This window comes from Tasmannia lanceolata, unplaced genomic scaffold (genome assembly GCF_043159265.1).
Source record: "Tasmannia lanceolata isolate RefF3 unplaced genomic scaffold, GAP_Taslan_0.1 ptg000007l, whole genome shotgun sequence".
Classification (NCBI taxonomy): domain Eukaryota; kingdom Viridiplantae; phylum Streptophyta; class Magnoliopsida; order Canellales; family Winteraceae; genus Tasmannia; species Tasmannia lanceolata.
The window spans coordinates 5,908,151-5,934,208 of record NW_027518684.1 but is presented as its reverse complement, the minus strand read 5'-3'; the positions used below and the strand labels follow the sequence as shown (position 1 = coordinate 5,934,208).

Sequence of the window (26,058 nt, the reverse complement as noted above, 5' to 3'; positions counted from 1 at the left end):
GGTCGAGTTGACATCAGTCCCCTTAATTTCTTATTTGGCAAAAACTATAACTTTATTTATTTACTTATGATATGTTTATACGCATGAATTCTTTTCATGAGAATGATAGATGCAAAGGCGCCCTTGCATCTATCATTCCTCTTTTTTACTAGTCTATAACATGTTTTTTTAGAGGATGTTCAATCAAAGTTTCTTTTAAAGAAGCCGCGAGAAGTGAGGGTGCAAGTCGGGTAAATTTTGCAGGAATTCGGGTTGAGCATTTACCTTAAAATTGGTTCTGGTTCAGGTTGATTCCAATTCATTTTTAAGCAAAAGCTCAGCCTGGCTGGAGCTAAGTTGCACCCCTAGCGAAAAGGTTGCCTCGTAGTGTAACAAGAGAAGAATGAGGAACAAGAGAGGCAAAGTATTGGGAAAGTTGCCCTGTTTCCAACCATGTTCGTTGGAGGGGGAAAATATAAAGTGTGTTTTTAGGTTTTTTAGAAAACCTAGACATTAAAGGCCTCTCTCTCGGTTTTGGTTCCCTAGTGTGAGAGGCAGGTGGCAAACAATAGAGAAGAGAGAAGTGGACTATTCTTGGGTTTTCTCTCGGATTTTTTCTCGGTTATTCTCTTGTGGGATTTTTATAAGGTTTCTCTTGTGTATGGTCTTGAGTGAGAAAAGCAAGAAAAGGGATGCGGGTTTGTGGGTTTAGGTTAATCCATTGTAATCCTTAATTTTCTTATAGTAGAGGATCGTGTTCTCACCCGTGGACGTTTGCATCTTGGCTGAATCGTAGAAAATCCCATGGCTCATCTTGTGGTTTGTGTTTACTTTTATCTTTTCCATTTATTTGTGCATGATTGGATCGGAATTTCTTAGCAAGTGGTATCAGAGCTCAGCTAGGAGCGATCGTGGGTGTGGTGGTTCGATGGAGCGATCTTTGAGGGTAGAAAGATTGTTCGAGAAATTCTCGTTAGAGTTGGAGCTTCACATTGGTGTGTCTGAAATGACGGTAAAATCGAGTCCTACCCAGTTCAACATCAACAAGTTCAACAGAAAGGGCAGTTTCACCATATTGCAGATGAGAGTAAAGGACATTCTTGTTCAACAAGGCCTGACTAAGGCATTGAAGTGATAGGATTGAAAGCCGAGACGGGAAGATGACGGATGCTGAGTGGGAAGACATTGAGTCGAAAGCAGTCAGCATGATTCGGCTATGTCTACTAGATAGAATTATGTTTAACGTTTAGATGAAGAATTAACACCTAAGTTATGGGAGAAGTTGAAAAGATTCACATGTCAAAAAGCTTGGTCAACCGATTGTATCTAAAGAGGCAATTGTACGAGCTGAAGATGTAGGAAGGCGAAGATCTTCTGGAACATATGACTATATTCAACGGCCTTGTGGATCAGCTCTATAAAGTTGATGAAAAGTTGAAGGAAGAAGACAATACCCTTTAACTTCTTACTTCACTTCCGGATTTGTATGACAACTTGGTGACAACTTTATTGTATGATAAGGATACAGTAAAGTTACAAGAAGTCACGGTGCCATTCGAATGAGATGCGAAAGAGACATGCTCTTGATGGGTGGTTATGTTGATTGAGCTAGGAGGAGTGATTAGAACGAGGATAATTTTATGGCGTGAATTTGGTACTTCGGAAGGCCAATGGTGGTTTGCAGCAACAACGGACCGGTTGGTGACATCAATGTAAAATCTTTGGGTGACTGGGAAACAAGCCAAGATGGAGATTGTTGGGAAAGTTGCCTTATTACCCACCGTGTGCGGTGGGGGCAAAAAGTAGAAATTGTGTCTTTAGGCTTTTTGGAAAACCTAGGCATAAAACGTCCCTCCGTTTTGGTTCTCTGGGGTGAGAGACCGTGGCGGCAAACGAGAGAGAGAGAGACCTAATGATAAATTTCCACTACTATAGAGAAAAAAACTAACTAGGATGACACCTCATGATAAATTTCAAAAGGATGCACCTGACTTTAATAGGGCAAGCTTTCCAAATTAGATTTCGTGTGCTCGGACTAGGGCCATCTATCTATCTATATATCATCTCTAATATATACTAAGCATATTTCTTTCCATTATCATTCACTTTCTTTCAAAAAAAAAAAAATTTATTGGAAAACTTTTCTTTATACCTCATGTTTTGTTTGATAGCGTGGGGCCTAACACTTTAGACCCAAGCATATCATGGGTCTAGGCCACCATTTTACGCTTTGCTACGATGAGCCCACTATTTTACACTGCATGCTTTGATGGAGTGGGCCCTACAATTCTACACTCAAGTTTTGATGTGGTGGTCCCACCATCTCCACCCAAGTCCATGCATACATCTCATGTTATTGATGGGATGAGACCAACGTTTTGCACTTCATGTATTTTATAGGATAAGGCCTGCCATTTTGCACCTCAAGTTTTTGTAGGTGGGGCGACCATCTCTACCCAAACCTATGCAGAGGGTGGAGCCCACCATTTTACCCATAATGTTATTGATTATGTGGGGTCCACCGTCTCTATCCAAAGCTATGCATTAGCACAGCCCCCACCATTTCACCTCATGTTTTGATGGTGGGGTGCCATCATTTTACACCCATGCATATCATGGGACCGGTATGCTAGTTGTTGATTAAATAGGGCAAGTTTGTATAAACCCATTCAACATATATCCATTTCAATGTGCTAAAATGCCACATGTCATGTTAAGAAAGCTCCAAGAAGAAAGATCTTTCAAGTTCTATTGACAACCTTCTCAAAAGATTGAATTGTGCCACTTTTGCACAAGTTATTTGGTGGATGTTTGGTAGCCATGAAAATTGCAGGGATAAAGCAAAGATCCCCATGCAAAAGCAAAGATACCATGTCAAAAAAAGTGAAAGAGATGTGGATGGTCTTATAAGGGCTTGAGCACCCTCCCCTGAACAGCTTGTTTTTAAGGTTGAGGTCTACCCGGATCCAAGAAAGTGGTCTAAAAGCCATGGGCGTGGTAACCCCGGTGTAACCTTGAGAATGGAGAAAAACCTTGGGGAAGCTTGTGGTTCCCATGTTGCTTCTGTGGAAGGAGAGATTGTTGGGTTTTCCACACGAAAGCAAAGATCCCACATCGGAAAAGCAAAAGAGAAGTGGATATTAGGAACCGTCCCTAAATAGCTAGCTTTTAAGGGTTAGTTCTACCCGGGTCCAAACAAAAATAATCTTTTCTTCTCAGCATTGCATTGTCACTGCCAATGCCTCATTCCCCTTACATATTCTCTGTTTTTATGTAACTTTTCTTATTGAATCCTTGCCTTTTCCTCATTTGACATTATGCCTCAGGCAAGATCTGGTCTAAGCATACCTAATTTCGGTAAAGTAGATGCTATACAATATGGGTATTGGGTGCCTGTCTTCTGGAATGCTATAAAGTGACAGCATGTGATGGATCTGTACAAATAGAAAGAGATGATGAACAAAAGGGTTGATTGGTTCGAATCCTTGAATATCATATGATCAAGTTGCCAAAAGTGAAAGAAGATTGACCTAAAAATCGTATATAAAATGAACTACTTTAGATAAGAGATTAACTGCAATTAGGTAACATTTTGGAGTATGAATTGTGTTCGATTGAGAAATCGACAGAAAGAACAGCCATCATGTTTTAACTTTTAAGTAGTATTAGAACTAAATGAACTTAACTTACCTGAAACAAAGAAAAAACTATATGATCCACATTAAGCTAGTTACCTAGAATGTATACTTCCATTCTTATGGTAGAATTTCATTCATAGTAGAATATATACTTTTTTACTCTTCTCTTTCTTCGTCGCGGGTGGATTTCTCCCATATGAGAAAGGGACATGGGAAAAATAAAAAAGGGTTTCTGCTCGGCGTAACTTGTTTTATTAGGCTACTGATATTCGCACTACCATGTTTTAATAATTGCAATAACCCATCCTGTGGTTAATGCAATTCAAAAAAAAATAAAAACATCTTGTTGTTTATTATTTAAACAGCAATTAAAAGGTTTATTACAGTTGCTAAAAAGTTCATAAAAACAAATTAAAACAGAAAAGATAGGCTGGGTTCGTGCAATTATAAAAAAAACTTGGTAGTGTCAGTATCAGTACTAGGGGCGCGCAACTTGGGTCGAGTTGGGTTGAGCTTTTGCTAAAAACGAATAGGAATCAACCCGAACGCAGCCCAACTTTAAGGTAAAAGCTGAACTCGAATTCCCAAAATGGACCCCGAGTTGCACCCCTCAGTATCCTTTTTGTAGTACTTAAAAGTTTCACCGGTGGTTGTGTTGGGATTGCCGGAATCTTTTTCCAATTCTGCTGATTCCAGCATTTGATTCAAAAAAAAAAAAAAAGAGAATGAAACCAAGAGGTCTAAATTGATTCCGGGAGGGAAAATGCCAGAATCTGTTTCCCATGCCAAGAGGTGGTATTCTGTTTTCATCTTGGTGGGGAAGGAATTTTTTTTTCATTCAAAGATAATAATCAGGTCCATTGATTCGATGGGACAAAGATTTTCTCCATTGAGAGAATCATAACCATTATTAATGACATAGGGCATAAAATGGACGGCTCATAGAGAAGAAAAAAACATTATGATGAATATCTTACCAAATTGGACGGTTAGGATTATTTTAATAAATGGCATGAGGTCGTTAAACAAGTTGTACTTATGAAACATGTGGGTTACTATCCCGATAAAATATTTAAGAGGGATAAATCCCCCTTAAAAGGAAAAAAGATTTTCTATTAGGCCCAATTTGGATTGAAGGAAAACTTTGGAAAGGAAATCCAAACACACATTTATTATTAGAGAACCGTTTCCCACAATTTTATTTCTATTACGAGAAAATAACAGGAATACACCTATGTCATAAAAGATAATAGCCAAAGTACCTTAACCCATTTTCCATGAGATTGAAATATTTTATTATTTTATATGAGATAAGTTTATTTTTGTCATTTTCATGAGATAGTGTATTTTGTCATTTTTATGAGATAGTGTATTTTGTTCATAGGATCGATGATCCTAACCTTCCAATCTATGCATTTTTTTTTATTGTGGTGTCCATTTTAAACTTCTTCAAATCAAAGGGTTAAGATCATTCTATGGAGAAGATTTTACGGGCCCACACTATCTACATTAGGGCCCAACAAATGAATGGTTGGATCACCCACCCAAACAATGTCGGCACACGTATTTTTTTCATTTGTTGGGGGTGTGCCCAGAAAATATTTTGCAATCCTAACCCCGGTCTATGTAGTTTTTTTATATTGCGGTGTCCATTTTAAACCTTCTCAAATCAAAGGGTTAAGATCATTCTATAGAGAAGATTTTATTAGAGAATAAAATTAGATATGAATTAGAGAATAAAATCAGGGCCCAACAAAATGAATGGTTGGATCACCAAAAAAATGCGGCCACCAGTATTTTTTTCGGGTTGCACGTAAGTGCAGAGCTGTCCACCATGTAAATTGTCTTGCATTATATAGGTCTTTTTTATTATTTTCTATGAGATATAAGTGTATTGGTCATTTTTTATGAGTGAGTGGTACTTTGATCATTTTCTATGAGATAGGGTCCTTTTATTTTCCATGATATATGAGTTTTTTTTTTTTCTTTTTTTTCCGAAGAGATAGGTGTATTTAACACTTTCTATGAGATATAAGTATTTTTGTCATTTTTCATGAGATTTAAGTTGGGATATTTTCGTTATCTTTTATGAGATAAGGGTATTCTTGTTATTTTGTCGTGGTGGGGGTATTTTTGTAAAAACCAAACCCAAGCCTCTTTTGTTGAAATTGTAATTATGGAAATAAAATCTCGACTACAATCGTTGCTCCAGTAATAAATGTGTTTGAGGATATATGCGTGGGGGTGCATGAAAATAGGTGCTTTAAATGCTCCTTAACGAGTGCCCTTAGCAAAACCCATTTTTTTTATAAGCAAGGGCAAACTGGTTGACTCGAAGTCAAGGTAAGGCCCTTGTTCTTAATTTAGGCATTGTATAGTTAGGGACTTTGTCTTGAACCGGTCGTTTCAGCCGAAATTTTGAGAATTCAATTTTTTTTTTATATAATATTGTATTTTTCTGAAGTTTTGCCGTTTCGGCAGAAATTTTTTTACTGAATAAAATCTTGTTTATTATTGTGAACCGGATTTCGGCCGAAATTTCGGTTCCAGCGAAGGCCGAAATACATACCAAAACCGAAATTTAAAACAATGGTTGGAGGACGGACTGTAGTCTATACTCTCAAAAAATACAAGAAAATAAAAAATAAAAAAAATACATATTATAAAGAGCACATAAAATAAGGGAAATGATTTCAGCACAACTATGTTTTGATACAGGCGCTCATGTATCTTGTCTTTTAGCATTTAAGTGTCACTTATTAAGTGCTTTTTGGGAACCAAAAGAATCCTTTTACAGCTCTTTAAATACTAAAAGACAAGAAACATGAGCATCTAGTATCAAAACATGGTTGTGTTGAAATCATTTTCCTAATAAAATAATAATGAAAAATACAAAAGTAAAGGAATAATAAATTTGATGACGTGAATCCAATGGTGTGCCCATGCGGGTGATTTTTGGAAGGGTACCCTTAAGTTTAGCATTCCTCTAAATTTCCAAAAAAAAAAATGTCTCTTGCGCACTCTCGTTAGATTTTAAAAAGAGACCCACTTACGATTTAGTCCCCACAATGGAATAAAATGCGCCTATAAAATCCCTCTCGCACTTGCTTTCTTCACGCACACAAACTTCAAATCTCTCTCTCTCTCTCTCTCTCTCTCTCTCTCTGGCCAGGGTTTTGAACAACATCTGCATTGCTCTTAGGTTGGTATTAGCCGTTTATTTAGATCTAAGAAAGTTAACTTTATATCCTAACCGTTAGATCTGATTTTCTCTTATTTTTTTATAACCAGCCGGAGATCCATCTGTGCCGTGTCATCCGAGAATGTACGGATTCCGTCGGGATTATCAGCAGAGACAGGGATGAAGAAGGTTTCAGATTCTTCTTCGGTAGGAATGAAGACGGAATATCCGGCGGAATCGAAACAGAGCGATTGGATGCTGAATCCGGAGACGGGAAACTTTATGCCGATGAATCACTTTGAAGAGATCGATCCCGCCGAGCTCAGAGCTAAGCTTCTTTCCAAGAAACAGGCTCCATAACTTGGATTCCGATCCCAACTCCTTATTTTCGACTCGCGAGTTTACTCAGACGAGTTACGTGTAGTACTTACACTCTCTATTATTACTCTTATTAGGTTTCCTTGCTCTATTTATATTGAAAGGGGTGTGAATCATCCTACAGGGGGTGCGAATTTATCATTATCAGATGAGTTCCACAACGAAACTCGTTTTGGAAAATGACAGCTGATTTGGTCATTTTCACACAAATTTTCTGCCTTTGGTGGTCCCCTTTTCTTTCAGAAAACGGGTTTCTGTTTTGGTAGCAGTCCTCTTTCTGGAATGATGAATGATTGAATCAAATAATTATGAAAGAGTGATTTTTGGCATAAGAGATTTAGAAAAGAAATGATTGTAAGGGGTGAAATGGGATCTAAGAGCGGTATTTTAGAAAATTAGAAGCTTTTTGTTAGCCTTAACAAATATACAAACTACTTAAGGCCCGGATACCTCATGCATTTGTATTTTGATTTGGATTTGAGTTTTGGATACAAAACACATCAATCATCTTCGTGATTATGTTTTAAGAGAGAGAGGGAGGGAGGGATGTCTCGCTGCTCCCGGAGCAACGTCGAGGAGCAGCGATGGAAGTTGCCACAAATATTGATTTCCAAATAATGTCTCGCAGAACAGATTTGAAAATCGGAATTTTTTGCACTGTTGTAGCTGATCTGGAAATCTAAGGATCTGATCCGGTTCAAATATTAACTAAATCCAAATCTAAATCTTGTTGGTATCCAAGCGTGGCCTTATATAATTTAAATATACTTAAAAAAAAAAAAAAAATTGTGTAGGAAGTATAGAAAATACTATTTGTTACCTTGCTTGGGGTACTTTCATTCAAACACGTTTTCATGAGTGACTCGGGTGAGAGTGATACTTTGTTAAAAAGCTGATATTAAAAAATAAAATAAAAAAGAGAAATAGCCTATGCAGCCACTGAAAACCATTTTTTGCTTTCTATGCAACTAAGGGCTGTCTTCGGCACGGCTTCTCATTGCCCCCAACTAAACGGCCAAATAGAGGAAACTGAAGAAATGGCTTTTGCCGATCCAGGTTGTCAAGCTGTTTGGATATGCGGATTTTAGAATCTTGAATTTCCTCCAAATCGTAGTTGGGAGATGAGAGATGAAGGAGACCAGCCATCATTTTCTGTTTTCTCACCCTTCATTTTGTCAGCAAGAGAGCAGGAGATCATCCCTTGTTTCTAGGTTTTAGAAATCTCAGGATGTGGGAGAGATTTCTAAAACCTGGATTTCTTACTTAAAAACCAAGACTCTAAAGAGAAGTGAAGTATTCGATCTCCTTGTCCTCTCGTTTCCCAACTATGATTTTCAGGAAATCCAAGATTCTAAATCCGCATATCCAAACGGCCCCTAAGATATCATATAATAAGGCCTCATTAGTTAGAGTGAATTCGGGGGCTAGCACTGCCACCCTTAACATTATTAGGCATCCACACATGTCAAGTCTGTCATATAAGTAAAACTGGTAGACATAAATAAAATAACATAGTTAAAATGATTGGAAAACCCTTAGGGGCAGGTTGGATACATGGATTTTAGAATCCTGGATTTCCTTAAAATTGTAGTTGGGAGACAAGAGAAGAAAGAGAGCAGCCATCGTTTTCTGATTTCTAGCCTTCTTTCCGACAGCAAGATAGCTGGCGATCGTCCCATGTTTCCAGGTTTTAGAAATTGCAGGATGTGGGAGAGATCTACGATTTCTAAAACTTGGTTTTCTTACTTAAAATCCAAGAAACGCTGCCTGGACTGCATACCAGCAGCTTGATCGTGACCCTCTTTTACACTGTTTTCAAACTAAAACCCTTGTTTCTAAAATCTGGGTATCTAGCCATTTGGATACCCGTATTTTAGAATCCAGGTTTTTAGTTTGAAAACAGTGTAGAAGAGGGTTCATGATCAAGCAGCTGTATGCTGTTGTGACAGCGTTTCTTGGATTTTAAGTGAGAAATTCAGGTTTTAAAATTCTCTCCTGCATCCTAAGATTTCTAAAACTTGGAAATATGGGAGGATCTATTACTCTCTTGCTATCTGAAAGAAGGGTGAGAAGTAAAAAAAGAGTAAAAAACGACAGCTGGTCCGCTTCTTTTCTTGTCTCTAAGCTACAATTTTGAAGAAACCCCAGATTCTAAAATCCGTGTATCCAAACGGCCCACCCCAGATTCTAAAATCCGTGTATCCAAACGGCCCAGTGTCTCTATCGATACCACTAAAAATTATTTCCATTGAACCTCATATGCACATCTAAATTTGATTATTTAATAAATAATTGTTATAATAACTTTAAAAATTATATAGTTAATTAATGTATTTCAAATAGGTCTCAATGTCCAATTATCAAATAAGATTAAATTAAATTAATGTTATTTAAACATAAGGACCAATTTTGGTGTCATCCAAAGATGCCCAATCTCTACCGTCAAATCTCATCTCGTCATCTTGACAATAGAGGTGCAATTTGTTTAGGTTAAGGTTGCATATGAGCATTGTCTTGGAGATTTGGACCGAAAGAAACAATATAAGAAATGCTAATAGGGTTTTTGACTAACTGGGGGCTTGTGGGGAAACGGTTTTCATCTCTTTAGTCCCTGTTTAGATTGCAGTAATTTTTTGTAAACGAAAAAGGTTTCCAAAATTTACTGGTTTTTCATTATTGGATTAGACCTGAAATACGTTTTCCCATTACTTGATTACACAGGAGAGAAAAAGTAACTTGAACTACAAAAGTTAAAAGTTTTATTCACAAGGACCTTCAATTTACAGTGATATCACTACAAATAAGCCATGCACTTATTATTCCTTTAGAAATTGATAGACAAAAAATCCTTTGGAAATAATTTCCACGAGCTCCGGCAATCTAGACAGGGCCTTAATGTCCTTAGGACTTGAAGATTCATTACAAAAAAGACATTCCCGCAGAGCTATAAGAAGTAAAATTAAGAAAACAAATGACTAACACTCTCAAGTAACTTACAGAACATCTTCCCACGGAGAATACTATTAGAGGGCCTACTGTATCATAAGCTGACTGTCTTTGTGCTATAGATATAGTTGAATGAGCTCGTCACTTACTACTGATGGTGTGAGAACACCGAGATCAGTAAATAGAAGTGTGAGATATTGAGGAGGTGTGTAGTCCCTTGCAGATTTTTCAACTTCCACCCCATAAGGAATTGGGACCCCAAACTCGATCGGCCGTAGGGCAGGGCCTAGGTCTTTCTGATCCAATGGATACTGCCGTGCAAACTGTAAACATTATGCCGACATAAGTTATCAGTATAGGGAACCCAAATCAGTTAAAAGCCAGTTTATTCAGATTGGGTAAAACAAAATTCATGAATCAACACAGCGCCACTGAAATCCAAATTAAAAGCTTCAACGAGTAGGGGTGCAACTTGGGTAGATTTTTGGGAATTTCGGTTGAGTTCAGCTTTTTACTGTAAAATCAGGTCGGGTTTGGGTTGATTGCAATTCATTTTTTAGCAAGAGCTCAACCAGATCCCACCCAATTTGCACCCCCTATCAACTAGGTGAAAACAAAGCAGAGATTTTTGTTGCACATGTAATAGCAATTTCATTAACCACACCTTGTAACTTTCGGCCGCAACATAAACAGGTTTGTTCATACTGTGGGCAACCAATGCAATTTGATATGTTCCCATCATGTTGATAATACCTCCGCTTTCGACTACCCCATCCGCCCCAACAAATACCATGTCAATCTCATCCATGGTATATGCCACTGCAGAGTCTATTAGAAGCTTTACAGGAACACCGAGTGATGTGAGTTCCTTGGATAACCGTAACCCTGTCCTGTCGGGCCTTCCTTCTGCAGGTTCCACAACACATAAATGAAAGTGAGCCACTTTGTAATTTAGATGCACATAAATTTATTGAGGTGACTCTAACCTCAGAAAAATCAGACGTGGAAAATCCACACAAATATATGATAATGATTGAAAGCTGCATTATTAGTATTAGTTCTTAAAAAGCATAAATTATGGAAAATGTATCTAGACTAACAAAAATATAATGTTACTAGGTATAAATAGAACATAAGTAATGCAAAGAAACAAAATTAAAGATAAATTAGGCTTCTATCTTTCCTAATAGCAACGCCAGAGCCCATGCTACATGTCCAAATTCTCAAAATCAAAGCTTCGACATTGCACAACAAGTGAGAATGACAAGAAATGAAATGTGAACCTGTGCAGAAGACTCGGAAGAGTTTCCCGCCTGCTGCTGCCATCTTCAGTACTTCCAATACAACTCTTGAGTAACCATGGGCCAAAATGGTACATCCGTCAAATATAAAATCCTGACTAAGCATGGCAATGGTCCTACGTGCCTGAAAATAGAGGTACTGTTGGCATACAAACTTCTGAAGTGCATATTTGCAAAGATGAGAAATAACACGTCCGAAAGCAAACCAAAATTAGCTTATACCTTGAGAGATATTTCCCCAAACTTCTCTCCACGTTCAATTAAACGCGACTTTGCAGCATTGAAATCTTCATACTCTAATGCTGAAGTTCTGGTTACATACCGTATGAACAAGTCACAGCCAGCTGACAACGAGATAGAGGTCGTGTCCCATGACTGAAATGCAGAAACGGGTCAACCAATTAACCGAAATATACATGTCGACATATTTGCATCTTGAAGACACAGAATTTGACTCTAAAACATAGCCATCTGACTTAGAATCATTATATTTAGTCCATTGAAGAATAGATGGACAAAAGCAAGTAAATAATCTAATCTCCAATAATATGCAAATAAAAAGAGAGAGGGAGGAATTCCCATGTGAGAAGGGAGTTATATTGATTCTTTCAAATTGTGTTAAAATGAGTACAATGTGACTTCTACTGAGAACTAAATTACAATATCACCCTTAATGAAGGGCAATACAAGGTAAAACAAATTCTAACTCTCCTTCACAAGCTGACATTTCCTTAGCATGTAGCTAGCTTGTTCACCAAATTGTTGTGGTGGCCTGTCAGAAATCCTTTTGTAAATATATCACCAACTTGATAGCTACCGGAAACAAAAAAAAAGGAAAATTTTCAAACTACTCCGTCGCAAAAATGATAGTCTATATGTGTTTCATTCCAGCATGAAACAAGAGATTTTTTGAGAATTTGATGGCACTTTGATTGTTGAAGTAAGGAATATGAAAGTGTGATATAGAATGAAGCTCTTGAAGTATATGTCTGAACCAAGTAAATTTAGCTGAAGTGGAAGCCATAGCTCTGTACTCCACTTCGGCGCTAGACCTAACGACGGTTCTCTGTTTCTTGCTACCCCAAGACACCATACAGGTTGTTATTAACCATAACACAATAACTAGTCACACTAATCTTCTAATATTGGGGTCTCCAGCAAAGTCAGCATCTAAATAACCTTCTACAGTTATCTCTTCGACATTATGAGCCCAACAAAAGTCCATAATGAAGATTACCTCTCAAGGATCTTAGGATGTGTTTATCTGCCTAAAGATGTTCCTCTCTTGGATCATGGAGAAAATGACATGCTGAGTTAACTGCATATGTGATATCTAGTTTGGCAAATGTTGCGTACTAGAGTGATCCCACCATTCTTCTATATGCAATGAGTCATTTACCTTGTTGCCTTCTTTTTCGATTGATTTCTTGTTGCAAAAAACTAGTAAGCTTGTCGTTTAATAGCTTATCATATGATAATCTTTAGGTAAATGTGTGGCATACACATGTTAATTCAAATTCATACCTTATAAAGAAAATAGTGAAGATCTCTCCTATCTTCATGGTTCTAAATGTCATCTGAACTGAAGTGCTAAAACTTTAGTAATTACATAACTTTGGTCAACATGTCGAAATTTCAACCAAAATGTATTAGACAAGCTTGAAATTTCACATGTTAGCTTAGTAAGTGCTTATTTTATGTTATTTTATTTTTCTTGTTTCTCTAACTATTGGTGCAAACATAGGGTTCACAGGATACTTTCTGGGAATTTAGGAGCATAAAATGCATTCTAATTCAATAAAAAACAGCAACATGCATTCCCAATTCAGCATTAACATATCACGATTATCTCTTTCGATCGATAAAGGCTAGCTCTGCCTCTGATCTCTCCCCTTGTTTTCCACTCACCAGAGAAATGATGTTCTCTCTACTTTTATACCTTAGGTTTTAGCAAAAAATAAAAACAACCCTTCTCGCTTTTTTGCCTTCCCACCACAAACCAAAGTCTTAATTATATTAGGAAAGTTGAGCTCTCCACCTTGGCTTGTTTCCCAGCCACCCGAAGATTTTCCATTGATGCTACCACCAATCCGTTGTCGCCGCAAACCCTCATTGGACTTCCAAAGTACCAGCTTCACACCATCAAATCATCCTGGTTCTGAATCCTCTCGATCCGATCAACACGACCAATGCACATGTGTAGCTGCCAACACGTTGACTCGCACAGTCAACCCTGTCAACACTGGAGAGGGGTCTCGATCTGTCCTCATCACATGAATTGTCAACTCACCATCATCTACAACCTAGAAACTTGTCTCTGCACCAACTGCAAAAGAGGCTCTATACCTGTGCATGCCACCATTATGTTTCCAACTAGCCATCAAGATCTTAGGAACACTGGTCATCATGTCCCCGACCACGACGATATAATCCGCCATGCTTCTCTCCTTTATCAGAACCATACAGCCGCGTGTGATTTTCATGACTCCACCTACCTACAACCCCCTAGAGTCCAACCGGCCAAATGATACTAGATTCTTTCGCATCTTTGCGACATATGTCATACCACCCAAAGTATGAACCACTTCATCGAACATATTGATCTTTACCGTTCCAATTCCCGTGACGTCACAAGAAGACCGGTCACCCAAAGACATTACGTCCTCCCTTATGTCCTAGAACATATCAAAATATTCCTTCCTGGAACATACATGAACATAACACCCTGAATCTATAATCCACTCATCATGAGGAGAAGTGTGATTACCTATGGAGACTGTGAAACTTCTCCAGCCTCTTCACTCAACTAATCCGTTATGACCACCTTTGTATTTGTAGCCATGGTTTTAAATTTCGGATTTCGGTCAAGTCCGAAACCGAAATGTACAGAAACTGAAATTCCAAAAATCTACCTGAAAATTCGAAAATCTCGGTTGCAATTTCGAAAAAATGCCCTTTTTATTTCTTTACAAAATTTCAATGATTTCGGCTCAAAATATCGAAATTTCGAGATTTCATCCAAAATTTCGGTTTCAGCCGGGACTGAAATTTTACCGAAATCGAAATTTAAAACAGTGTTTGTAACACCATCATCTTACTTGCCAGCTCGCTTTGGACAATCCCAACAATCCCACTTAAAGTGGCCATAGTCCTTGTAACGATAACATTGCCACTCTTTCTGCTAACTCTAAATCTTGATCTACCTTTTCATGATCCCTTGTTAGACGACCTTCCTCTTTGATTCTCCCCACGAACAATCAACCCATGCTCTTGACCAACTTCTTGTTTAGGCCTCCTCCTAGTCTCAGTTGATAGGAGCGCGTCGTCATGACTTCTTCCATCTTCACGGTATCCTAATTGAATAATAGTGTAGTCTTCGGATTATCGTTCGAATCATGAAGCAAAGTAAGAAGCAAAAGGGTCTTGTCTTCTTCCTTTATCTTTTCTTCAACCTTGCGGAGTTGATCCATAAGCCCATTGAACACAGTCACGTGTTCCATTGAACCTCTTCTCTCTCCCTCTCTTTCTCTCTCTTTCTCTGCTTTCCCACCTCAAACCAAGATTCTAATTATATTAGGAAAGTCGAGTGGTGGGAAACAAGGCAACTTTCCCAACAGTTTTCTTTACTTTTTTAGCATAGAAACACATCGGCCCTTGACTCTATTGACTTGTGAGACAATTTCTTCCAAACGACCGCTAAGCACAAAGAAGTATTGCACAAGCTCTCAGTTCTTGCTCCCCAATCTCTAAGAAATCACGTATGGACAAGATCATTATCTACAGCCTAAATGCCCACACAATAAACTAAAAACCAAGAAATTGAATTTTCAACAATGATTGACTTGAAGTAAAAAATCAACACAAATAGCATGCCAACAATCTTGACATGTGCTCTTCATAATTCCAGTCCACTTTGAAATCACACCCAAAAAGAGATGATTCTGCATGAATAATACTTTCCTACAAATCAAGTCATCTTCCAGAATAACTTCAAATGCCCTTGGCATCCCAGAGGAGACCACATTCTCCACAATAACTATAGAGGAAAACTAAAATTGAAGTGGAGAACGGCATTCGATTTCATACTGAAAAAGGAAGACACAAATGCTAAAAAGCAATAAAACCTTCTACAATCAACGGCCCAAGAGGAAGCCAAAATCCAAGGGGAACACAGCATTTCTACCAAGAAAAAAAAATGCAGAACAGAGCATTACAATATAACACGGTATCTATTGCATTGAAATTAATATTTCTTTAGGTCCTGTTTGGACTGCAAGAATTTTGCAAAAGAATTTTTTTCCAAAATTTCATGCCTTTTCATTTGTTTGATTACACATGAAAAAAAAGTGATTTTCACCATTGCAGTTCAAGTTTTATTTACAGGAACCTTTAATTTATAATGTTAGCCCTAGAATTTATAGTTTTCCTCTAAATTGTGGAAATAAAAAAATTTCTTAGGAAGAAAATTTTCCTCAAGAAGTATTTTTCTTGCAATCCAAACAAGGCCTAAGGGAGAAATCACATCCAAACAACAAGATTATCCACGAAACAATCGAATTATCCCAACAGAGAAACTAACAAAACATACGAAAAGGGAAAAATCGTCCACAAGCATTTGAAAATCAACCTTAAGCACATCTGAAGCTTTCTTAAGCTCGATTTCGAGCTCCATCATCGTGGTGGCCTCGCTAGATTGGATTACAGATGCCAAAGCCATGATCGCAGCAACAGCTTCAGCTAGATCCGGCTTTTTTCTCCAGTAATTGAACTCGTCGATGACACTGAACGCCTTTCCACCGGAATTCGCCCTCCTTCCGGGAAGATCTTCGGCCGGATCCCGGCCAACGGCGGCCTGAGCTTGAGCGAGCCAGTCGCTGGCGACTACGCCATGGTGTTCGGCTCGGTTCAGGTAATAGGCAGAGAAGTTAGGGTTAGGGTTAGGGTTTTGGAGGGTTTCTGCCATTTCCGAAGGAAAAATCAGTTTTCTTTGGTCATTTTGTTGTTGTTGTTCTTGCCGCTTATCAACGATGAAAGAAGCGGATCTGGTCCACATTTATAGGAATCGGAATCTGCTGAAATTTCCCGGCTAAGTTCCGACCGGATTCCGGTAGGTTTTTTTTTTTTGGAATGGGAAACGAGAAAGTAACTTTTGATATATTCTATGATTTTGCTTCTTGTTTTTCGGATTTGTGGTGCAGTAACAGACTTGTAGCGGGATTTGTAATTATACAGGGATTTGCTAGCGTCCATCGCAGAAGGCATTTTGCGGACCAACTGTTCCATGAGAGAGAAGCCACGTATGCTCAGATTTTGTCTTATTTAGTTATTCATCTGAGGTGGCTGCTCTCTCATGCAGCAGACGCCCAGAGAAATGCCTTCTACGATGGACGCTAGCAAATCTCACATACAGGGGAAGAAAAAATTAGACTAGGGCAGTAATAGTAAGGAAGAGGGTCTGAACATAAGGCATGTTTTAGATAACTCATTAATTTATCACATAGTTTATAAACTGATATGCTCTAATTTATTTAGTGCTGTCATCTTGTACATTTTTTTAAGACTAACAAGGCAAGTGGGCAAGTGGGACCCACAAGAAGAAAAATAAAAGGAAATGATTTCAGCGCTCCATCCATCCTTAGTTATTTCCGACGGCCAAGATAGAAACGAACCCAAGGTTTTCGATTCAATTACGCATTCAAACGAACCAAAAGAAGCCTCGTGAAGTGCGCCAATTTAATAGGCAGTAATGAAAAAGGAAGTTGAATGACGTTTCTGTCGATGTTTGGTATCAGGGTCTTTTTCCAACCCAATTTTGAAGATTAGCCCGTTTTTTCTTCTTGTTTTAAAAGGTGCCTGCAATCTATTATTACTCCAAACATCAGCCCTCATTCTGTACTTTTCTCTTTTGAGAACCATAACATTCCTAAAACAGCCCTTTAAATACTACCCTACAAACATGGGAGCTCTCTTTATCAAAACATACGCCGACGGAAATAGGGTGTACGCCGGCGAAAATAAAGGAGTACGCTAGTGGAAAGCGTAAATAATGGGGTAAGCTGGCGTAAATAATGGGGACCAAAAGAGAAGGGAAAAGATTCTATGTGAAAAGAGAAATAATGGGTACACCGACGTAAATAATGGGGTATGTCGGCGGAATTCATGGGTACGCCGGCATAAATAATGGAGACCAACAGAGAAGGGAAACGATTCTAAGCCAAAAGAGAAATAATGGGTAAGCCGGCAGAAATAATAGGGCATGTCGGCGGAAAGCGTAAATAATGAGGTAAGCCGGCGTAAATAATGAGGACCAAAAGATAAGGAAAAAAATTCTAAGCCAAAAGAGAAATAATGGGTACGCCGGCATAAATAATGGGGTACGTCGGCGGAAAGCGTAAATAATGAGGCATAAATAATGGAGACTAACGGAGAAGGGAAAAGATTATAAGTCAAAAGAGAAATAATGGGTACGCCGGCGGAAACTAAATAATAGGGTAAGACGGTGTAAATAGTGATGACCAAAAGAGAAGGGAAAATATTATAAGGGTACGCCGGTATAAATAATAGGGTACGTCGGTGTAAATAATAGAGACTAACAGAAAAAGGAAAAGATTCTAAGCCAAAAAAGATGTATTCAATAACGTTACCGTTCTAAGCCAAAAGAGAAGTGAGAATAGATAACGCGGCTCACTAAAGTATTCAATAACGTCAGCGTTCCAAAAAGTTTAAGTTTTTCAACACGTGTCAAGCACCCATCCATCTCTAGTTATTTCCGACAGCTAAGATAGAAACGAACCCAAGGTTCTTTCGGTTCAAATACCCATTCAAACGAACCAAAAGAATCCTTATGAAGCGTGCCAATTTAATATGCAGTAATGAAAAAGGAGGACTCTATCGATGTCAGAAGGGTATCAAGGTCTTTTGTCCACCCAATTTTGAAGATTAGCCCGTGTTGTGTTTCGTTCTTGTTTTAAAAGGTGCCCTAAATCCGTAATCTCCCCAAATATCAGCCCGCATTCTGTACTTTTCTCTTCTCAAAAAGCTCTTAAAGCCCTTTAAACACTACACGACAACCATGGGAGCACATGTTTATCAAAATATGGAGCGCCGAAATCATTTCCCCAAATAAATTAAGAAAGAAAAACAAATGGTTCAGCTTCTCAGTGACATCCGCCTCTTCGTCTTCAAAAGTTAGCAACTATGACTCCTTGGAGCAATCCCACAAAACAAAAATGTACAAGGGATATCCTCATATTTGGAAGGTCCAAACCATTCATTTGTTGGTCTGCACCAGATAAGTCGTGCGTAAAAAAAAAAATCTCCATAGGATATTCGTAATCCTCTAATATATTTGGTGTAAAGTGGATAGCAAAGAGAGTTCAAAAATGATGATATAGAAACCTCCACAAATCCAAGGATAAAGACCATCCTATGGAGATAAATTTTCTTTTACCTATGTCCTATACACGGCTGAGACCCAGAAATGAATGGTTTAGACTATCCAAATAAGTGGCCACTACTTGTACTTTTACTACACAATTTTCCTTTGAAAATTGAGTGTGGACATCATATAAGAAATCTCCTTATGATTATAGTGTAAGCCCATTTTGCACCTTTCACTCCACCTTTGCACATCGAAAAGCTTCACCTAACCTATAAAGGCAATGAAGTAATTCTGTAGAGTGTTGCTTTCAACATTCAAATGATATGGGTCTCTTATCAGTAATTGATTGAAGTGATGAGATCCTCCATCAAATGATATGGGTCCCATTACTTTCTCCAATTTTTAGGGAAATGATTTAGTCACCCCGTTTTCTTCTCCGGCACACCCTCGTAGTGTAAAAAGAGGAGTCATAAATACCCTAAATGGGGTGGCCCGGGGAACAAAAGGGGGTAAATATATCACTTCCCCATTTTTAAGGTCCCACCAAATGGGCCGCTAAATCTGTCCCTCTACTGTAAACCGGATCTATATGATTTGATGTCTGACATCAATGAACTATTCCCTATTTTTAGTGGGCCACCAAATGGGCCACTAAATCTGTCCCTCTATTTGAAATGAATTTTCTAGCTAAAGGCATTGGCTTCATGAAATTAGATTTTCCAGTAAAAAACAAAGACTTTCAGAAGGAAATCGAAATCTCTCGCTTGATTTGTTCGTTAAAAGTAAAATAAAACAATACCAGATCAGATGGATTATAATTTTTACATGAAACCCATGATCTTCTTCTGAGTCTGACCTCATCTTTCTTGATTTTCTCTCTTGCTCCAGCTTGGAACCATTCCATCTGTAGCCTTCCCAACGTCCAACAAATAAGTTAAACAGAAGAAAGATAACTCACATTAGTTGTTTGTTTTACAAAGGTCAATATTTATGATTATGATTGGGATTTTATATAAGCTCTTGGTTTGTAGATCTTATCTTGTACTAGTAAACTATCCTCACATATAGTAGAACCAGTTAGATTGTAGATTTGAGTAGCTTTTGCTCCAATCAAATAGCTAGAATTATTTTCCAAGGAAAAAATATAACCCTTTGGGAGTATCATTTTCATGTTGCCAAACATGTCATAAGGGCGGCCCTTCTTGAATGAAGACTCCGTAAGGGCGGCATGAGATATAGTTTTAAAATACCAATCATTTAAAATTGACAATTGATATTAGTACGACCATGTTTTGATAATGGGATGAACTCACCTTGCTTTGTATTGTCTAACCAGCGGTCAAAGGCTTTTACAATTCCCAAAAGGCTCTCAGTAGCAAATTAGAAGAGTCTAAAACAAGGTGAGTCGTCGTGTTATCAAGACATGGCCATCACTCCTTAAACTATCACAATATATTAGAAATTTATGTATTGCAATATATTACCTTATATCTCGCAATATTTTAAAAGACGACTGCTAGCAAAATGGAAATCCATGTACGAGATCTTTTATCGTGACACGTGCACAAGAATACAAGGTAGAGAACTTGAATCCCTAGCAAATGTCAAAAACTCTCTAAAAATGACCAAATCAATATTGTATTTCACTTCCTTCTTTATTTCCAAAACGGGTTTCATTTAGGAAGTGTCTTCCATTTTAAAATATTGACAATTTATCGTGAGATATTTTCCGTTATATAGGGAACGGAGATATGCCGATACCGATATGTGTGTCCTGTGCTGAAGCTATTTTTTTTTTTTTGGGGGGGGGCGGAGGGGATACTACCCAAACGGGATTTCATTTGGAAAATTAAGACAAAAGTGGAATTAACCTAGGATTAGAGCCGGTAGATTCCTTTCACCTTCTTCATTAAATTTTTCTAAAGAATTCATTTAGCCGACCCCAATTAGTTTGGGACAAAGGCTTTGTTGTGGCTCTCTCTCTCTCTCTCTCTCTCTCATTTGGTGTCTTTATTTTCCAAACGAAATACATTTTGCTGGCGGCCCTTTTTTCTTTAATGAAATCATTTATGATTCTCTGTATGTTAAATAAATAACAAGTGTGCATGCTCCCATTTGTGGAGGCCACAGACGTACATGAAATGGTCACATAGGTCCCTTTGGACCAATAGGAGTGGTCAGGGCACAATTTTCTATGTCTCTGCAGGTGGACAAGTAAACCTGTACCCTAATGTAAACATCTAAATGATTTGTGAAGATAATCTATTTCATGATAAAATATTGATCCTTCCCACGGCAAAATATTGTGAAGATAATATTTTGTTTGATTGGTTACAATTAAGTAAGATAAGATAAACAATACACATGTTTTACAACTTTCTCTGAGTTAATTAACTCTTTTTTACATGCACTCGGTCTCATAGCTAAGAATTTACATGCCAAACATGCTAGTCCTGCATGACTTGGCATACTAAAGAACTAGAAAGCCTTGAACCTTTATAAATATGTGTTACTTGAAGTCGGACAGTTAGAATTCTTCTTCTTCTTCTTGTCTCTCTGTCTCTCCATTCATTGTATTCATTGATGAGAAGCTTTAGGTATCATGGCCTTCTACTGGTCTTCTCTTTGCAAAAATTGCACATCTCTTGCTTACCAAATAAAAGGAGAAGAATGTAGAAGGCACTTAGGAGAGGATCCCATGGAAAAATATGCTTCACAAGCTATGATTGATTAGACCATACACAACCACGAGCCCCGTGATTAGTGAATGGTCTGTATTGGGCTCCACTACCAAACTCAAAACATCATTTCCAAGCACAACTCCTGAGGTTGAATGCTTTTGCTTTACCTGAGCACATTGAAGAGAAGCAAAGTTTAGGAATAAATCACTAGGATTAATTTGAGTGTTGTTTGCTCATTTTGATAGAATTACAATCAAATCCAACAAAAATAAAACCTTGAAGAAAGAAAATAGATATAAAATCTCACCTCCGCAACAAGCCTTCCTGCATGGTCTACTATTTTACAAGCTGACTTTCCTGCAAATCCTTCAATCCTATAGTAATCTGTGTGATTTTTATCCCAAGCCACTGTCACTTTACAAGGTGAGTTCCCCTTAAGAATCCTGCAAGGTTTTCTAACTCTAAACCAAGGCTTCTCTTGTTCCTGCTTTGAACCATTGGATTTGTAGCCTTCCCAATGCCCAAACACTCCAAGCTTCTGCACATATTAATTTAAAAAGTAAGAAAACTCATATTAGTAGTTTGTTTTTGAAAGTACATTATATGTAATAAATAGCAGAAACTTACTATCTTCTCACCTTTCTAATTATGGTGAACAGAACACGTCCCCTAAGATCCATGAGAAAAACTTCATCACTGCATTTGCTCTCATAATTATCGATACGGTAAATGATTTGACCGCTGGAATCATATACAGTACAGCCATTGCTATTGCAGATGAGTGATTTCATCCATATAGTAAAGATCTCTCTTGTGGTAGTCATGAAGAAGAAGAAGAAGCTGACGAAACAAAAGCCTAAGGATGAATCTTTGCCATCAGAGAGAAATGGGTTGTTTGTGTGAGGGGTTCTCTCACACTTTTTTATGCTTGGTAGAGGCAAGGAGTCCTATCATACTATAATAATCATGCATTATTTTACTAGCCTTGTTTAATTAACTCACGTTTAAGGCATTGCTTTTTTTTTTTTCACTATGAATAGTATTTTTAAATAGTGACACATGAAAGTTCAGCTCCTTGTGAGGAACACTTTTCCGTATTTGTTTGACCTTAAGTCTTCCTTACTATTTTGTTGTTATCAAATCTCAATTAAACTATTTAGAGAATGTTGTTGTCATTGGATTATTCAAATAGGGACATGTACTAGTCATGTAGTTATCTATTTCATGAAGCCTTATCTCTTCAACAATTCCACGCTATATGATATGGTTTGGCTATTTAACTAACATTAGAACTGACGACGTACAGCCGGAGAAATAGTCATGCGCCCCAAGCATCTTGTTATGCTTATAGTTGTTTATTAGGTATAGGAAGCTCTCATTGCCTAATATTAAACTAGGGGCGGTCTAACCTCATTCGTGACGAAGATCTGCCGCACATGGAACCAAAAGATTACCTGTGGTTAACATCAACATTCTTATGTTTTCAGTTCCTAATTGCAGCCACCTTATTGAACCAAATGCAATGATTCTCCTAACTTAAGGTTAGTTGGGACCCAATTATAATTAACCATTCGACAACAAAATTTCAGCACCATCATCTTTGATGGGAACCATTAACTGGTTGAGGGTGGGTTCCATCCACATATCACTTGTACAATATGTTGCCTGATGTTATATTTTTGCTAAAGAATGTTGGTCCAAAAAATATGGATTCTTATACTCTTAAATTCACAATAACATATGGGACTTAATTTCTAACCAAAAACATTAGATGGATTGGAGCTAATTAAGGTGATACACTACTAGAGGCCCGTGTAGAGCTCCTCCCTGACTAAAAATGGACACTAAAAGAAGACTTCTATAAATCAAAATAACTTACAAGATTTGTCTATCTCTTTTTTATTTCAGTAGGTAAGCTAGGATTGTACTTGCGACCTCAAGGTTGAGATACAAAGCCTCGACCATTGAGCTATATGGCCGACCCCCTATTTGTCTATCTCGCTTCAACTCTTGACTTATATAAGTCGTGCTCTTGTCGTTCATGCTTTCTTTGACTCATAGATACTACATATTTATAAACCCAAAAGACTCAAACTCTTCAACTCTTTTAGTTTGATAAAGCACCCATTAAACAACTAATTGTAATTCCCACAAGAGTCTTGGATAATACAACTTACAATTTGGTATTCTCCATAAGACTCTTGGAGAGCACAACCTAGCAGCAATGGTACTCTAGATAAAATAAAAGGACAGTCCACTTTCCAAAACATCATAAATTTTAATTTATTAATTTCAACATTCCCCCTAAAATCAAAATTGAAATAAAATAAAATAAAGGATTAAAAAACTTGCATCACCATACACACAATTTGAAATCTTCATCTTCATCTTCGTCTTCATCTTCATCTTGTTGTTCCTATCTTTGACAAAATTGATCCGAGTCTTCAAAATTTTAACTTCATCCGTTTCTTTTTTATAAAAAGACGATAATTTACATAAATGAAAATAGTGAGATAGGATTCCAATGGAAAATGAATAACAACTTATGTTATACTTCTTTGGCTTCTTTCAGTGTTGGCGGCATTTCTAAAATGCTACTTGTATAACTCGTTGTCACCAATCTCAATTGTAGTTTTAAAAATTGGTCTATGTCCTCAGTCATCTTTTTTTAAATATAACAAGCGGAAGGCTTCATTACGTTGGTATTCAATTCTCTGCACCAAATTGTAGAGAAGAGCTGGCTCTGGTTCAGTTAACAGTCAGACAAAAGAGTTAGAAGGAATGTTGTATGTGAATTTGTATATGGTACATACGTACACGCATGCATATATATGTACTTTGTGGTGGTTAACCTTCCTCATGCCTTGTAAAATAAAAAGAGCTTGGTTGGCTTTTGCAGTGAAGTAGATTGACAACTTATTCTAGATGTGGTTTTTATGAAGATAAAGTTGGTTGGAACTTAGGCCCTGTTTTGATCGCATGAATTTTATGGAAAAGTTTGGAAAAGAACATCTATTTACTCAAGAAATGTTTTTCTTGCAAACCAAACAGGGCAATTAAGATTGGTGAAGCATGCTTACATTTGATTCGTGAAAAATAACACTTCTTAAGTTTGGATTGCAGGTAAAACATTTTCTGATGAAATTTTTTTTCTTTGGATTTCTTCCTTTCCACCATTTAGAGGGAAATGATATGACTATAGCTTATTTAGAGGAATATCTCGAAGATCCCTCCAAATAAATCTTGAAGGTGCTGGTTCGAATTTATTTTTTCTTCTGTAGTCAAATAATGGAAAAACGAGAAATTGTAGAAATGGTTTTCCTTCCCAAACTTATACAACAAATTCCCGCAATCCAAACATGGCCTTAGGTTAAAATTAAATGGTCTAGAAATATATGTGCTAGGGTCTTTAATGAGTTTCGCAGTTTGGCCGGCCTAAATTTGGTTCTCGATGGGATATTTTTCATGTATTCAATCCTTAACCAAATCTCAGATCACAACCTAGCCTTCTTTGGTGGGACCGACTTGTTAACCATGCGGAGAATCGAAGGGAAAAAACTAAAATATTCTAAGAAAATCTTAGATCAAAAGCCTTGATCATCCTTAATTTTCTTTTAGTTTTATGAGTTTTTTCTACCTTTATTTTTTATAGATATACTCCTCTAATTAGCATCCGTGGACAACCGATTGTGAGTACAAGTTGGACTCAAAATTTTGAGTTCAAAACTGACTGTGTCCGAAAATTTGAGCATAATAATAGGTTTTGGACTCACAATGGGTTGTCATAATCTTAAAGGAACAAGGTTTAAGGGTATGTTCTTTAACCCCTAAGAGTGTTGCGACAAGACCTTGCCGCTAGAAATCCGGTTATCGAAGACTACTCAAACCAAGCAACAACAAATAGCCTCCAGCAACCCACAGAATTAGCCGAAACGAGTGTGCACAAATCAAGTGTGTAGTGAAATGAAGAAAGAACACAAGAGAGCAAGAGACATAAGAGATTGACGTGGTTCGGCACTTTGGCCTATTCCACTGGCTATCCGGCAAGTAAACTTTACTATCAATGATGAGAAATTACAAACAAGGGTTAAAACTGTTACATCTCCAACAATGGTGAAAACCCCACCAACACCCTCTTCTTACAACCCAAGCAAAAAACCCAACTCCCTCTTACAATGTCTTCACAACCCCAAAAACACCATAAGAAAACCCAATAACCTTGGATCAAAGTCTTCGCAAAGGAAGAAGAAGAAGAAACCCTTGGAGAGAGAAAACCCCTTTTCTTGTGTAGAGAAAAGCTCTTTACCTCATTTCTTTAGAATAAGTCCCAACTAAAGATAAAACCCTCTTTAGTGGGCTCACATTCCAAGAATGCCCCACTTAAAGAAGTTAACCCAAATGATTTTATATCACTAATCCAACAAAGGGTATGTTTTTTAACCCTTTTCCTGAGTGCTTCCCTGTTTTTTTTTTTTTCTTGTGGAGAATGAAAACCAAAAAAAGTGAAGGGCTTTTTTTCTCTACGGAGAATTTTTTTAAAAAAAAGTGAAGAAAGGTGTTCCCCAACCCCAGC

At 37.6% G+C, this 26,058-nt stretch overlaps 2 protein-coding genes across 2 annotated transcripts; both read right to left on the bottom strand.

Moving 5' to 3' along the window:
- Positions 1 to 9,967: 9,967 nt before the first annotated feature.
- On the bottom strand, positions 9,968 to 16,624 carry LOC143881598 (uncharacterized). Its single transcript, XM_077384776.1, has 5 exons — positions 16,051 to 16,624; positions 11,646 to 11,798; positions 11,406 to 11,547; positions 10,787 to 11,028; positions 9,968 to 10,445 (listed from the first exon to the last, which is right to left on the bottom strand). The coding sequence occupies exons 1-5, from the start codon at positions 16,474 to 16,476 to the stop codon at positions 10,239 to 10,241; spliced, it is 1,170 nt and encodes a 389-aa protein (XP_077240891.1). The 5' UTR covers positions 16,477 to 16,624; the 3' UTR covers positions 9,968 to 10,238.
- Positions 16,625 to 21,105: 4,481 nt separating this feature from the next.
- LOC143881599 (protein LURP-one-related 11-like) lies at positions 21,106 to 22,384 on the bottom strand. Its single transcript, XM_077384777.1, has 3 exons — positions 22,124 to 22,384; positions 21,793 to 22,023; positions 21,106 to 21,652 (listed from the first exon to the last, which is right to left on the bottom strand). Exons 1-3 carry the CDS (start codon positions 22,307 to 22,309, stop codon positions 21,518 to 21,520), a joined length of 552 nt encoding a protein of 183 aa, XP_077240892.1. The 5' UTR covers positions 22,310 to 22,384; the 3' UTR covers positions 21,106 to 21,517.
- Positions 22,385 to 26,058: the final 3,674 nt, after the last annotated feature.

Bases quoted from the DNA above. Each gene is read 5' to 3' on its own strand.
- LOC143881598 (XM_077384776.1), bottom strand. From the start codon at position 16,476: ATGTGGACCAGATCCGCTTCTTTCATCGTTGATAAGCGGCAAGAACAA. The intron at 11,799-16,050 runs GTTGATTTTCAA...TCTGCATTTCAG, and splicing joins AAGCTTCAGATGTGCTTAAG to TCATGGGACACGACCTCTAT. The intron at 10,446-10,786 runs GTGTGGTTAATG...TAATGTTTACAG, and splicing joins TTGCGGCCGAAAGTTACAAG to TTTGCACGGCAGTATCCATT.
- LOC143881599 (XM_077384777.1), bottom strand. From the start codon at position 22,309: ATGACTACCACAAGAGAGATCTTTACTATATGGATGAAATCACTCATC. The intron at 22,024-22,123 runs GTGAGAAGATAG...TAATATGTGCAG, and splicing joins TGTTCACCATAATTAGAAAG to AAGCTTGGAGTGTTTGGGCA. The intron at 21,653-21,792 runs GTGAGATTTTAT...CAATGTGCTCAG, and splicing joins CAGGAAGGCTTGTTGCGGAG to GTAAAGCAAAAGCATTCAAC.